General features: G+C 43.0%; 2 protein-coding genes across 6 annotated transcripts in view; one reads left to right on the top strand and one right to left on the bottom strand.

The window, feature by feature from the left end:
* Window positions 1-14,017, top strand: part of LOC133359596 (membrane-anchored junction protein-like) — a 59,621-nt gene that overhangs the window by 12,664 nt on the left and 32,940 nt on the right. The gene's annotated exons all lie outside the window — the stretch shown is intronic.
* Window positions 1,968-14,017, bottom strand: part of LOC133359590 (tumor necrosis factor receptor superfamily member 6-like) — a 70,015-nt gene continuing 57,965 nt past the window's right edge. Inside the window, exons 5-8 of the mRNA XM_061578042.1 lie at window positions 13,346-13,468; window positions 12,420-12,568; window positions 8,777-8,819; window positions 1,968-8,318 (exon numbers count right to left, since the gene is read on the bottom strand). Coding sequence (XP_061434026.1) covers window positions 7,987-8,318; window positions 8,777-8,819; window positions 12,420-12,568; window positions 13,346-13,468 — 647 coding nt within the window. The 3' untranslated portion in view covers window positions 1,968-7,986. The remainder of the gene's footprint in view (window positions 8,319-8,776; window positions 8,820-12,419; window positions 12,569-13,345; window positions 13,469-14,017) is intronic.

The raw sequence follows: 14,017 nt of genomic DNA, 5'->3' as shown, positions 1-14,017 counted from the left end.
TTATTTTCTTATTTCCCTTCTACGTGACTTTACCGAAAGAACCAAGAAGATGAATCCCCCACTTCGTCATCATGCAGGCACCTCATCATCATCACCACCACCATCACCACCATTATGTAGTTTAAGACGAAGGCTTTCACGACCAATATCCATGGGAGGTTTTTTTCGGGGTTAGACTGCATAAATATAAATGTGTCGTACTCCAATTATTGTAGGTTTACTCTCCAACACATCGGTGTGCTGAACTAGTAGCTAATTGGCACGTTTTGTATGTGACAAGCCCCTTAATAATTGGCTGTATCGGGTGATGGCGGGTTTAATGACACACATTTATATTTGCACAATTTTACCCAAAAAACCCCTCTGCATCATCATGTTTGTACATACGTAAAACTTCTTTCGCACAGTATGCAGCCAACCGCGCTAACTGCGCTAACTGGAGCATCCCACGTGAGTGAACCGCAGTTGAACAACTAATGAAGCAATCTTTATTTTTAAAAACATTAATAAAACAAACACAGGGTGTACAATTAACACGGCTATCGGAAATCCAGCATTGAGACAATCATGAACTATGATTCTAGGGGTTTACAACAACTCTATACACACACACACACAAGCCAAAAGGTTCTATCACTCAATGTAGGTTGCAGGGACTCCGGGAGAGAGCAGGGGAGTGCCTCGGCACCAATAAGAATGTTTAGCTGCTGCTATACATTTCCTTACATAGATACATTAGTGACCTAAGAGTTACATCTATTTAACACATAGTAGTAGGGCTTTCTCGACTAATGTTATCCATAAAAGCGGGTTTCTTTGGGTTAAATTGCGTAAATATAAATGCATATATTTAAACCCGACACAGCTAATTAGTAAAGGGTTTGTCACGTAAACAGAACGTGCCAATTAGTTACGAGTTACAGCACTAGTTTATAGTGTAGTATACTAGTTCAGCACTAACCGGTTGTGTTGGAGAGCAAACCCGCTACGACATTTACGATCGGACACATTTACGTGATCTAATCCAACACAAAAAAAACATCTTATCGATATATAATATTTATTACCAGGCAAGGCTCCACTAAGCTACACAGGTATTTTTTCAGAAGCGAGGTGGCTATCATGAATGGTCGCAGCCAAGTGGATTCTTCAAATAGAAATATCTCGCAGTGGCCAAATACTCTTAATCATCTAACTTAAAAAACACCACTTATCATACTCTTTGGTTCTTACGGAAAAGTCACGTAGGTATAAAATAAAATAAACCACGACGTTTCGGGCGCAACACAAGCATCGTGATTTATTTTATTTTATACCTACGTGCCTTTACCGAAAGAACAGAAGAGTATGGATACGAAAGCTTCAAATCAAGATTGAAGCACTTATCAGTTATTATAGACCAACTCAAACCTTATTGGTCACCCCGTGCCCTTTATACATTTCAACGTTCATCCTACAAAGTTGCATCACAAGGGAGAAACACAATTAAATAGACACTTTTTTGCCCGTATTGGCACAGCTGTGCACCGTATGGACCCGAAAACTCAATTTCCCTGTACAAGAATACGGGTAAACCGCATGGGTTGAGAGCTATGCTTGATTTACATTGCCTGTGCATCGACTGTCTCCTCATCTGAGCTAGTAGTTGTGCACAATTGGCATTGCCAGATCTAGCCCTCCTCGAATCGATATCCGGACACTCCACGGAAGATGTTGGGGACATTTCGATTTAGATCTTTCGTGACTGCAGGGATTCATCTTGGTTCTTTCGGTAAAGTCACGTAGAAGGGAAGTAATAAAATAATAAAAATAAAACATAAAATAATTCTCACGATGTTTCGGCCACAACGCAAGCAGCCGTCCTCAGGTGAAGAACAGGTCTGTCGGAAAGACAGCGTCTGAACGACAGACCTGTTCTTCACCTGAGGACCGCTGCTTGCATTGTGGCCGAAACATGAGAATTGTATTTTATTATGTTTTATTATTTCCCTTCTACGTGACTTTACCAAAAGAACCAAGAAGATGAATCCCTGCAGTCACAAAAGCTTTAAATCGAAATTGCTGAATGTGATACACGATGCGATACATTTTTTTAAAAATCTTGCACGCAAGCAATCACCATCTTCTAGAGAGCATCTGCCGACATTTAAATCATGCGACATTGAACATCACGTGAAGCGTTCGTGTTTTATCCATCACGATCGGGTTATCGCTCTCAAACAAAATACAGTTAGGCTCTCGATTATCCGCGCGTGCGGTTGATCCGATTTGCGAATGAACCGGCGCACACAGATTTTGACATAAATTACGATGTAAATATCGCGGATGAGGTTTTTTTTTGGATAATAAAAAAATTAACCCATAAAAACAAAGTTTTTCACTATAAATCCTTTATATGCGTGGCATAGGTTTTATTTTATTCTTTATTTCTGTTTTTCTTGAGTAAGAGTTTAATTTTTATCACATTGGTATTTTAAATTAAATATGAAAAACATTTTTTCCTGAAAAGTGGAAAATTTTGGAAAAAAAATTTCACCAAAATAAATTGTCACGCACAACGAGTCTGTGTGGAAAATGTCAGCTCGATTGGATCACGGGAAGTGGGTTAAAAAACGACCGAAAGATTTGTACGGTCGTAAGCGCGCAAGCAAGCAAGCAAGAGAACTTAATATAAAGGATTTAAAAATGTCTGGATTACAGGCAGACCTCGCTTAGCACCGCTACTCGCAAAGCTGTTTGTTCCTTACAGGAGAAGTGAGCGCGAGCCGAGATCGGCACTAACAGGGTGCCACTATACCGTTGAGTGTGGGGATTAGCATGTTTCCAACGACATTATTTCTTAAGTGTGCGGCTTCAGTAGACCTCGCTTAGCACTGCTACTCGACGCATTCGTTCATCGTTCCCGTGAGATGGGAGCGCTAACTGAAATCGGCGCTAACGGAGGGGGCAGGGTTGCTATAAACTCTATTTAAGACCGGAAGCAACAGGAGAGCTTCACCATTCTTGCCCGATGAAGCTGATTGTTATTATCAGCGAAACGTCGTACTACTCAAATTTAAGATGCTGTTGATTCTCTCTTCAGCACACCGGTGGGCTAAAGAAGTAAATTAATTTGTCCTTTGAAAACGTGACACATTTTTTACTGTTTGGCCGTGTCGGGTGGTGAAGGGTTACGACACATTTATAAATAACGCGATCTGACCAAAAAACCTATATTATGAATAATGTTGGTCGCGAAAGCCTACGTGTTAAAATAAACTAAACTATCAACTATTTTTTATTTTACCAAGTAAGGCACTACCGAGCTTTTTCAGAAGCGACCTGCCATAAGAAACGCTAGCAGCTCAACGAAGTGGCTTATCATCATATGGAAATTTACAGTAGCCAAATAGTCTTAGAAACGCATGTTTATAAATGTGAAGGGAAAACCCAGAGGACCCGGAGAAAATCCATGCGACTACCATGGGGAGAGAAAAACACGCAAACTCCAAATATACAGCAGGTGTCAGGGTCACGGGATCGAACCCACGACTTCCTGCATACCAGGTGATGGAATTAACATCTTCCTAGCCACCGTGGCATCCATTGTGTACGTGGGGCATAGCGTTCCAACTTGGCGTTATTTATCTCGTACAAGCGATTTGTATACGAGGGCTTCGATGTGGGCTATCGGTAATAGTGCCAATAACACTGGTCAACAAAAAATTAAAAACATTTCTGGCCTGGACTAATTTCAGGGTGCTGATTCCAAATATGGTCTCAGATTTGCTCTATCACATCTCATTTGTATGCTATCGGCATACCCAATTTTCATTTATTTTACCCTAAATTAACTCTGTCACTTATGATTGCAAGTTGTTGCGAGTCAGTGACTGCTTTAGTGTTAAAATATGGTGCTGTATTTTTAGGATAGTGTGTTTATAATAACATTTTATGTAGATATCCACATTTATTTAATAATTTTCTTCTGCAGTTTTTATTGAAAATGCAATATTTGATATCTCAAAAACTGATGCCAGTTTTGGAATCAGCACCTCAAAATTACCTTCAAACCGTTGGAATACCTTTTGCCAGAAAAAGTGTGTTGACCAGTGTAATAATACAGGTCGGAAACTATAATCTCATGAATAAGAATTGTTTTCATTATTATTACATATGTACTGTACTCTTATGTGCATTCTAACTGTACTAATACACAATCGCTACCACAAATCGTGATAATCAAATAGTGGTGGGGGTGGTAGTGGGGTTCTGGTTGGCTCTGAAGTCATGCCTCGCTCTCATTGGCTGAGTGAATAATGGGGGCTGGGGTGGGGGGGACGTTTCCTCGTTCGTAAGAGCTTTGTAGATTTTTTTTATTTCCTCGTTTTTTATTTTCTTAAACATTATTGGTTTAAATAATCTCCAGGACAAAAGAGCACTCGTAACAAATCGGTGTTCCACACGGTTTCGCGATAAGCGAGGGCTTGCCTGTATTCGATTTTTGTACATGTTTAGTTAACGGTTCAGGAAGCGTCCTGGCCATCACAAATGATAGACAATCAACCAGAAGTGGCTTATATAATCATCACCACGTGAATATTTACAGCAACAAAATACCTAGAGACCCATAGATTTAACGCAACTAATCTTGTTATTTTACCAGGTGTGGGGCTCTTATTCAAGGAGCGACTTGGCAATTACAAATAATAGCAGAACAACGAGAAGTGGCTGATATCATCAACACGTGGGCATTTACAGCAGTATCCAAATACTCTTTAATCGCCTCATTCACCGGAGTGTTTTGCGTTATCCGAGTTTTAAACTGGGCTGAACTCCCCTTTTACCCCCCCCCCCGCTGCCTCCCATATAACCCTCATCTCAGCCAGCAACCTCAGCCTTGGTATGGACCACAGCATCCGTTTGCCAAGGATAATCATGAAATACTTAACCCCCTTTCCCATTACCGATGACGTCTTGCAAGTTTGCAGGGTGGCTGTGTGGGTATTTATTGTTTATTGTAACGTTCTGACCCCCGTGCCCATCCCTACTCGCCAGCGGGCTCCGGTGTTAAAATATAAATAGCGTTAGTAAAATATAAATAGTTTATTTAGTTTTCTAAGACATTGTTACTCACCGCAGAGAGAAGTGTAGTGGCACGGAACGCCCCGTCACACAACAATAGCCGGCGCCAAGAACTGTGCCACACGCGCGCTCATGCACGCTGTCGCATCGTCCTTGTGGGACGAGCCTTCGGTGTACTGATAAAAGTTATATGACGTACGTCATCGTAATGGAACCGGGAGATAAAGTGTGGGGTTAAATATTTGTGGCGGCTTTTGTGCTCGCAAACGGTGACATCGTCCACTGCCACTTAATAGGAAAGGCATCAGTGACGTAGCTAGGATATTTTGCGCCCGGGGACGAACTATAAAATTGGCGCCCCCCCCCGTTTAATCACATACCAAAATGTAATTACATGACATGTAGGCTGTGTGTGGCGGGATATATAAACTTTTAGGTTGAGGTGTAGATTTGTGCAGTAGTTTCAGGCTGCCGCGCCCGCCGCAATAAGTTATAATGTAACGTTGTAAGCCTCATTTTGGCGCCCCTTTACCTTGGCGCCCGGGGACATATGTACCCCCCTGCCCCCCCCCCCCTAGCTACGCCTCTGAAAGGCATGAAAGTCAAACCTAAAATTATAAAATTTTTTAACGTTTAAGGCTCCCTGCCCTCCAACTGAGCTACGTGACTTTTTTTCAGTAGTGACCCAGCCATCACAAAGGATAGCTCAACCAAGTGGCTTATCCTCGAGTGGATATTCAGAGTAGCAGCCAAATTCTCTTATTAAACATGCAGAGATGTTCACTATGAGACTTCCTTTATCAGTGGCAAAATATAGTATTAGGTTTTTACCCTTTAACAGATGACCAATCAACTTCAAGGACAGTGCATATCATTATCATCATCAGAGTTGTTTTTTTTTGTTTGCATTTTGACTGCTTGTGTTGTGGTTATTGCAAACATGATGCCTTGTATAAAGGTGTCAGTTTTGTACCAGTTTAAAGGGTAAAAACCTAATACTACGCAGAGATGTTGATTCTAAACGTGGAAGAGGAAAACCGAAAGACCGGAAGAAAAAATATCCACGCAGTAACCTCCACGGGGAGAGAGAGAGATGCACAGGCTCCAAATATACAACAGCAGCAACAGGCATCATCGTCAGGATTTGAAGCTTTCGTGACTGCAAGTGACGGTCCCACCTGATGACGGAGACTTGTGTTGCCTCCGAAACGTCATGATTTATTATTTTATTTTATTTCCATTATTACTTTTATTAACTTTTAATTTTTTACCTACGTGACTTTACCGAAAAAACCTAAGAGTATAATCGTCAGGGTCGGGATCGAACCCGCGGGGACCTCCTGTATTCCAGGCGAGGCAGTTAACATCTCCGGGCCACTCACACCGGTTACCCCTCTCCGAGTTCCCAGATTTTAAAAGGGGGAGAATGTTTCGACCTCAAATGTTGTGGCAGTGAGGCAACATGGCAACTGCAGACCGGATGCACACTGGGGCCGCAATAAGCTGCACGGCACCGATTTATACAACTTAAGTTTTGGAGTCGTCATATTGAACGTTTGTTTCGGGTAGACCTTTAGACCTGCTCTTCGTGTATGTAGTTTTTCCCTATTTTTAGCACGGTTTGGCTCCATACGCCGCCAAAGAAGTTCAACGTGCACGTGTCCATAGACCAATCGTGGCCAATCAAATCCAAGTTGTCACGGGGGCAAATGAAAAATCGATTATAAAAAAATATCTGTTTCTGTTAAACTGGAATGTTGAATAGCGAGGTTTTAATTTTTTTGGAACAATTTTGTGCGATGTTCTGCTGGAAATCGATCAACGTGACATCCTGCTCAAAGGTCGGTTTGTCCCTGCCCGCCCGCCCGCCCGCCACCTCCCGATTAGCGTGATTGACTACATACGACGCCCAAAGAAATTCAACGTACGCAAGTACTTTAGCTGAATTTTCCACAAAGTACGCCTCATTTTATAACTGCCTCTGATGGGAATGATGATGGTGGAGGGACTGCCCAGGGTCAATCCCACTCGCACGCCTGCGTCCGCGCGTGCGACTTGCTAACCTGTGCACGCCCATTGCAGTTTTGGCGACACAAATATATTCCTGCATGGTAAAGGTATTTTTTTTTGGATTAGATAGTGTTAAATATAAATGCGTGCCGTTGAACCCACTACCGCCACCACCGATCAACACACAGGCATTCAATTTAGTTTACTTAGTTTGGTGCACTAAACTGGTTGTTGTGTGTGTTGGAGAGTAGTAAATGCACAACAACTTTTTACAATTCGAGTTAGCTGGTGTGTGACGTTTCACCAGTCATTACAACAACCAGCAGTTTCATTGGGAAATTTGTCAGAATTGTGTTGACACAACTAACCCCTTACCGATTGGCTGTCGGGTGGTGGCGGCAGTGTTTAACGAGACCACATTTATATTTACGCCATCTAACCCACAACAAACTCCTTTATTACGAATGATATTCGTCGCGAAAGCCTCCTACGTGTTAACCAATATATTCATGTTGCTCTGATGTGCAACAGTGCTCATACCGGTTTCACCTTCATTAGGGCTCATCAGTACAGTTTAGCCCCGTTGCCCTACCACCACAATGGTGAGTAGCTCGTGTAAACTGCGGCCTCAAGACGCGGTGGCTGGGAGATGTTTACTACCTTGCCTGGTATGCAAGACGTCGTGGGTTCTATCCCGACCCCCTGACGCCTGCTGGTGTATATTTTGAATGCGTGTCTCTCACCCCGTGGTGGTCGCATGGATTTTTTCCTCGCGGGTCCTCCGCTTTTTTTCCCTCCAACACCACGTAACACACTGAAAAATGGTGCTTTGGTTCAGCTTCACAGCTAAAGAGAGATGCAAGTTTGTGTTTTCTCTTGTTTAGTTTATTCTGTGCAATACACCTCACCATTTTAACCATCTTCGTCGTCATCATCGTTTTTGGCACATTTTTGAAGACCTTTCCGTTCAATTATTTCGTCAAACTTCTTCTGGCAGTCCTCGCTCAGCTTGTGCAAACGGCACTCATCCATAGCCTTTAGAAGGGCGGCACATGTGGCTTTCCTACCCATCACCTGCAACCACTCAAACAACATCTTGTAGTTTTGCTCCTCCACGTTGTTTTTGTAGTCGTGCTGGATCCTTTCAATGACTCTTTCCGGAAGACCGGCGTTCCTCATCACGTTCACGAAGGCCACCGCCGAGCTGTCGGCTCGAGCCTTGTGGATTTCCATGAGGTCTTCCTCTGTAAAGGGGAAATGCGTTTGAGTGGGTGAAACTCTTGTCACAAACGTTATTGTCAAAAAATGGCCGCCTTTTTTTGTTGGGGGGCCGGTGGTAAGAGGTTGAGACGACCGAAACGAATGTTGAGAACTTGGCGATCCGCAATTTTTTTGGCCGTCCGCGAATGGAATTTGGAACTGCTGCATCAAGAGAGAAAGAGAAAGTGATGAGAGAGAGAGAGAGAGAATGACGAGAGATAAAGCGATGAGAGCTAAAGCGGTTAAATAAAGTCATCAGAAAAAGAGATGAGAAAGATAACTTCTCTAAAGCTTTAGTAGAAGGCATCTGACAGCTGTTGCGCGTACGATATTCGTCGAGCCAACATCACCGGCGAAATTTGCTCTTCACAAGCATCTCCTAAAACGTGTCTCTTTCCGAATACCGACGGAATAACTGTCAAGTTAAATTTGTTTTACTTACCCGTGACGGGTATGTTATATCTTGAATAGTCAGTTGGTGGCACCTGAGGGATAACACGACGCACGAGAGCTGCGGTAAATCGAAACGATGCAGAGAAACATCTCCAGAACCGTTCTTACTAATCGGAGACGGTGGTGCACAAGCGACGATCTTGGGTCGTACGGCCGGTGTAGATGCAAAGCACACAACGACTACAATAATGTCACATGCAGGTGGTCAAGCCCAGCAGATAACCACGTCAGGAGTAGCAAGTGGAGTACAGTGATACCTCGGTTCACGAACGCTTCTGTTCACGAACAACTCGGTTCACGAACAGAAAAGTTCATAAAAATATGCTCCGGTTCACGAACTCCGCTTCGGTTCACGAACAGGAGCTGCGGCCATTTTAATGCTATTTCCAGGCTGTCACATGGTCGTGACTTCCTGTAGGAAGATCGTGAAGAGAAGAAGAGACACAGAAAGAAGTACTGTGAGTACTGTGAAGACACTTTCAGTGACTTTTTGCTTTTTGGTGTGCTTTTTAGCACATACAGTACTGTACTGTACTACTGTACTATACAATACTGTACTTACTGTATTGTACAGTTCACCCGTTTGAGTGCTTACTGAAGTCATCTCAAGCAAGGTTAGTGTTCTGTCTTTATACATTACTATACTGTACAGTACTAATGTGTATTGTAATTTGTTTCATATTTTTGTGCTTCAAAAACCAAAAAAAAGGTCAGAACGGATTAACCGGATTTACATTGAACCCTATGGGAAAATGTGCCTCGGTTCACGACCAATTCAGTTCGGGACCAGAGTCAGTTCACGAATTAAGTTCGTGAACCGAGGTATCACTGTAGTATTATCATCACCATGATGATGTCTAACTTCATATTTGTGGATCGGGGCGTTATTGTGTCATCAAATATTGTACTACGCTCCCTGCTCTGGATGACTAACGGTAGCCACACTACCACTGGAGAGTTTTTAATCTTCCATTTGTGCATCGGGTATCCGCGTCATCTGCTGCTGTTGTGGTTTGTGCAATTGGATTATGCCGTTTAGGGTTGTGGACCATGATCAGCTTCTTGGGAGATCAAAACCCTGGGAATTTTCTGCATCAGGTCTTTCACAAGGATGCGTTTTGTCCGAGTTCTTTTGAACTCCTTTTAGCTTTCCAAGCTTCGTTGTTGAAGGTTACCAGCACGCGGGTCCAAAAAGTGCCTTGCGTGTCACTTCAAGTGATGATGAAGGACGTGGTTGAGGTCCCCCCCGTGAATGGGGAAGGCAAGAAACAAAAAATCCACGCGACCACCATGGAGAGAGAGAGGGAGATGCAGACTTGACATATACAGCAGCAGGCATCGTCAGGGTCAGGTGATAGAACCCACAACCTCTTCCATACCAGGCGAGGTAGTTCACATCTCCCTAGCCACCGTGGCAAGTTACAACGACAAACACAACAAAAACTGATAGGAGTGCAAATTAGAGAAAATGGTAATCAAGTCAACAAATAGTAAATAACATGAACAAGGACAAATTGATAATTGTTTTTTTACCCTTTTATCTGGCAACAAAACTGACACCTTTTTTTACAAGGAGTTATGTTTACATAGACCACAATACCTGCAGTCATAATGCAAACAAAAAACATAACTCTGATAATGTGCACTGTCCTTGAAGTTGATTGGTTCACACCCGAGACAGCTTTCCTTAGAGCCTAGTCTCACATGGGTTGGACCAGATGACGCCAAAAGGCGCACAACTCAGACAATGCACCATCAGATTATGAGAGCTCGGGGTAAGCATTTACACCATTGGAACCTCATTTGCCAGTAAAAATATGATAATTGGTTTTTTACCCTTCTATCTGTATCTATCTTGTAAAAAAAGGTGTCAGTTTTGTTGCCAGATAGAAGGGTAAAACACCAATTATCATTTTTTTACTGGCAAATGAGGATCCAATGGTGTAAAGGTCAAATTGCATAAGTGCATACATTCCTGGCGGTCGTTCAACCATGAATGCAAGCTTAGGGCAAGGCAACCAAAATAAAAACAACATAACTTCAACCGTGATGATGGGTACAAACTGAGTAATCATTGGAAAGATGTTATTAAGCATTTAAAAAAGATTTAACTACGCATATTTGGACCATCTTATTTGACAGGTACTATTCTACTTTACCGAGTGTTGACATCCCCAGCGTTTAACAGTACTCACCATCACAGCCAGATTTACTTGATACAGCAAATCTGTCTGTGACGGTCCCACCTGATGACGGAGACTTGTGTTGCCTCCGAAACGTCGTGATTTTTATTATTTTATTTTTATTAATTTTTATTTCATTTTTTACCTACGTGACTTTACCGTAAAAACTAAGAGTATGAATGCTTGCAGTCACGAAAGCTTCAAATCTAGAATTAATTCTAGGTAATTCATTGCGAAGATGTAGAGTTTTCTCCGTAGAGCCAATAAAGATCATCGCTAAAATTTGACATTCACGACCCGTCTGCGGAATGTTATCCCTCGTCGCGTTATAACGAGAGAAATGTTGCACGTGACGAGGGAAACGCATACAGGTAGTCCCTGACTTAACGATGGTCCGACTTACGATATTTCGATCTTACGATGGCGATAATGATACGACAAGATTGTGAAATATTTTACATTTTGCGCGGCAGTCAAACGCAGCAGCGGCGTACGAGGTACGATACTGTACGTTGGGACGCTGCCGGGATGTACTGCATGCATCTTCCGCCTTGTGTGATGCCTCTCACTCTCACCAGCGGTCGACGGAGTTAAGTTGTCTTAGTGTTAGTGCGAATCTTGGTGAGTAGAGTACAATATGATACGTTACGATACGTTCAATGCATGTATGATACGTAGCTTTAATGAATTCATTTTAAGGTTACCACGATACGATACGTTCAGTGCATGTTAAAAGTTTTTTTTATAGCAGATAGGATTGTTTCCTGAAAAAAACTTTCTATGAAATTGCAGTTCATATAGGTAGGCTAAGAATTTACCTTGTTTTTTTTACTTTACATTTTACTGTGCAATACAGTATTGTAATTAATAAATACATACGGCATATAGTTTATACAGTACGGTACTGTAAATTGCTCTGTTTTGCTAAATTATCACCATTCTTTAAGACTCCTGGGTAGGCTAGGCCATTTTCGACTTACGATGGGGTTGTCGTAACGCATCTCTATCGTAAGTCGGGGACTACCTGTATCCCAGAGGTCGCAACTGGGTACCCGATACCCGTACCCTACCCGATACCCGGCTACCCGTACCCGGCCGGGTACGGGTACCCGTTTGCGACCCTGGTGCGGCCGGGTACGGGTAGGCCGTGAGTCACTGGCGAGTCACCGTTTGTCACTCATTTCCCAACGTCTTGCTCTTCTCACAATTCAAGTTCCTAGAATCAACCCACCCGCGCCTGCAACATGACTTCATCCCAGAGGTCGCAATCAGGTACCCGATACCCGTACCCTACCCGTACCCAGCCGGGTACGGGTACGGCCGGGTACGGGTAACCCGTTTGCGACCCTGGTGCGGCCGGGTACGGGTACGGGTCAGGAATCAAAACCCGTTTGCGACCTCTGCTGTATTCTCATGCAGGCGCAAGAGGGGAATCGCTGGATTGCTTACCAACTGACTGACGATCCCATTACTGCAAACGACATCGTGAAGGAGCGGCTCATGCTGTGCTTGGTTGTTGACAATGTTGTCTTGCCTGCTCGCGGATACATTTTCCATTACCTCCATCGGAATATTGCAACTTACTGGAGACTTCTTGGCTGTGGATAAACAAGAGGACATTTCAGAATCCCTTAGAATCGGAAATATTTTTTACATCCTGGAGAAATCCGATGAGCTATGAAGCTCTTTTTCAAAGATGTCCAGGATGGGGCACGGGGTCAGAACATTTTTTTACGTGTGCATGTTGGACTTCTTTGACACCGTACATAGCCAGCCGTGCTAATCGGCGGTGCGGGGGAAGAACAACTAACTAAACACAACAACAAAAAGCAGTTCTCAAGAAATTAGTTTTCAATTTAGTACACAGGGGAGCCCCGACTTTTATAACCTTTCTGAGTCAGTTAAACCCCCCACAGTAACGATCAAAACTCGTATCCACAAACGCCTAACGACTGCTACCGACACCGAGGCGACTTGCGACAAGTCTGCGCAGACTCGTAGTGTATCGTTTAATGTCTAGTGTAGTGTACTGTATAGTGTAGTGTGTATAGTAGTTTAGTGTGTAGCAGTGCAGTGTATAGTCATTCAGACTCTGTCTTCTCGACAGACTTGTTCTTCACCTGAGGACGGCTGCTTGCGTTGTGGCCGAAACGTCGTGAGAATTATTTTATTATGTTTTATTTTTATTATTTTATTATTTCCCTTCTACGTGACTTTACCGAAAGAACCAAGAAGGTGAATCCCTGCAGTCACGAAAGCTTTAAATCGAAGTGTATAGTGGTTTAGTGTATAGTGTAATGTATAGCAGTGTAGTATTTATATTGAACTTCTTTTTCACCATACGTAGCCAACCGCATAAATTGGGAGTTACTTACCGCGTCGTCGGCGTTTCCTCATCAGGAAATAACAAGCCACTGCTGCTGCGACTAAAAGACACACGCCGCCAACAGCACCGCCGATGGCAATCGGAAGGGTGGCTCCATCAGATACTTGGAAATCTGTGAAAAACGCACGCACACACGCACAGAAAAACACGCCCGTTTAAAAAGGAGGGGCCATTTGTGAATCAGGCATTGTTGGGGTTGCACCAGCGTATGAACCCACGACCTCCTGTATACCAGGCAAGCGAGTTTACATCTTCTTGGTTCTTTCGGTAAAGTCACGTAGAAGGGAAGTAATAAAATAATAAAAATAAAACATAATATTCTTAGGCTACCATCAAAGGTTTGTACACGAAGCCATACAAATATACAAACACAGACATAATTTCAACCGTGATGATGGGTACAAACTTAGTAATCATTGGAAAGATGTTATCAACCACGCAAAAAAGACTTAATTACACTTTTTTGGACCATCTTATCTGACAGGCACTATTTTACTTTACTTTACCGAGTGTTAACATCCCCAGTTATTTTGTAACAGTACTCTCTTCACTGTTCAGCCAGCATTGGTATAAACATGGGCATTTTCGTTCTTTTGTCTATCATGTGTATCATGTGTTGAGCACTCCGTGCTGTCTTTGAGCCCCGCCCCCCTCCCTCCCG

Source organism: Lethenteron reissneri, chromosome 65, assembly GCF_015708825.2.
Source record: "Lethenteron reissneri isolate LAM-NWPU_2019-01 chromosome 65, ASM1570882v1, whole genome shotgun sequence".
NCBI lineage: Eukaryota > Metazoa > Chordata > Hyperoartia > Petromyzontiformes > Petromyzontidae > Lethenteron > Lethenteron reissneri.
This window is presented reverse-complemented; position numbering and strand designations above follow the sequence as displayed.